General features: G+C 15.5%; 1 protein-coding gene across 1 annotated transcript in view; it reads left to right on the top strand.

Annotated features, from left to right (window-relative positions):
* Positions 1 to 755: 755 nt before the first annotated feature.
* PF3D7_1140200 (conserved Plasmodium protein, unknown function) overlaps positions 756 to 1,333 on the top strand; it is a gene marked incomplete at both ends in the record, with an annotated part of 1,822 nt that continues 1,244 nt past the window's right edge. The window contains 2 exons of the mRNA XM_001348047.2: positions 756 to 759; positions 1,238 to 1,333. The exon at positions 1,238 to 1,333 is cut by the window's right edge and continues 1,244 nt beyond it. Coding sequence (XP_001348083.2) covers positions 756 to 759; positions 1,238 to 1,333 — 100 coding nt within the window. The remainder of the gene's footprint in view (positions 760 to 1,237) is intronic.

The raw sequence follows: 1,333 nt of genomic DNA, 5'->3' as shown, positions 1-1,333 counted from the left end.
ATTTATATGTGATAACAAATATGTTATTATATTTTTATATATTCATAATTTCACGTAAAATTATTATCATGATGTACTTCTAAAAGATACCATAAAAAGGTACATGTACAAAAAGCAAAAATATGATTCTTACTTTTTTCTCACTTTATAAATAATTTTTATTATATATTTAATTTTTTTCTCTTTTTTTTACATATTATGGAAAAAACACATATATGATGAAATAAAATAGAAATCAAAGCGTGCATAACACAAAAAAAAAAAAAGGAAAAAAAAAAAAAAAATGAGAAAGAAAAAAAAAAAAGAAAATTTTAATAAAATTTAATGAAAGCAAATTTTTACTGCGTTATTTTTTTTATTTTTTATTTTTTTTTTTTCCTTGAACAATTAAAATTTGAAAATAATGAAATAAAGTAATATAATAATATAACATATATATAATAATAATATATTTTATATATATATATATATATATATATTTAATATATTTTTGTTTTTCTCTTTAAGCTTTATTTTTTTGATTACATGAATAGTAGTCCTAATTAGAATATATTATATTAATATAATATAAATATTAAGAGAAGATAAAAAATATATATATATATATTATAATTTATGTATTATATATAATATATATATATATATATATATATATTTTACTTTTTATGACACTTTGAAAGAATAATTGTTGGTTATTATTAATAACTCTCCTTCCACCTAAACATTTCTATTAATTAAAAGAAAAAAAAAAAAAAATGGGTAATTAAATAAATACATAATATTAAAGCGTTAATAAGTTAATATATATTTGTACATTTATATTATATATATATATATTATATATATACATCTTTTTTGGTGTTATTTGTTTATTTTTATTTAAATTTTTTTTTGAGAGAAAATATGTTTACAATAAATTTTCTATATATTATGTGAATATGTTGTACAAGTTACGCAATATATGTATTTCTATACACATGAAATGATTAAATAAAAATATACATAATAATTCAAACTTTTAATACATTATGTCTACGTTATTATATATATATATATATATATATATATATATATATATATATGTATATTTTTTTCATACATATGTGTAACATTCTGTTAAAAAATATTTAAGTGTGTACTTTTTTTTTGCACACTGTATATAAATGTAAAATATATATATATATATATATATATGTTAATAAAATATATTATTATTTTTCATTTCTCTCCTTTTTAGATACTGTAAGTGAAAAGTCACAAATAGAAGATGTACTAGATAAAATACTTCCTGGTAAGGACCTGAATTTGGTTACCTTAAAAAGTGTAAGGAAAG

The sequence above is a fragment of the Plasmodium falciparum genome (assembly GCF_000002765.6).
Source record: "Plasmodium falciparum 3D7 genome assembly, chromosome: 11".
Classification (NCBI taxonomy): Eukaryota; Apicomplexa; class Aconoidasida; order Haemosporida; family Plasmodiidae; genus Plasmodium; species Plasmodium falciparum.
This window is presented reverse-complemented; position numbering and strand designations above follow the sequence as displayed.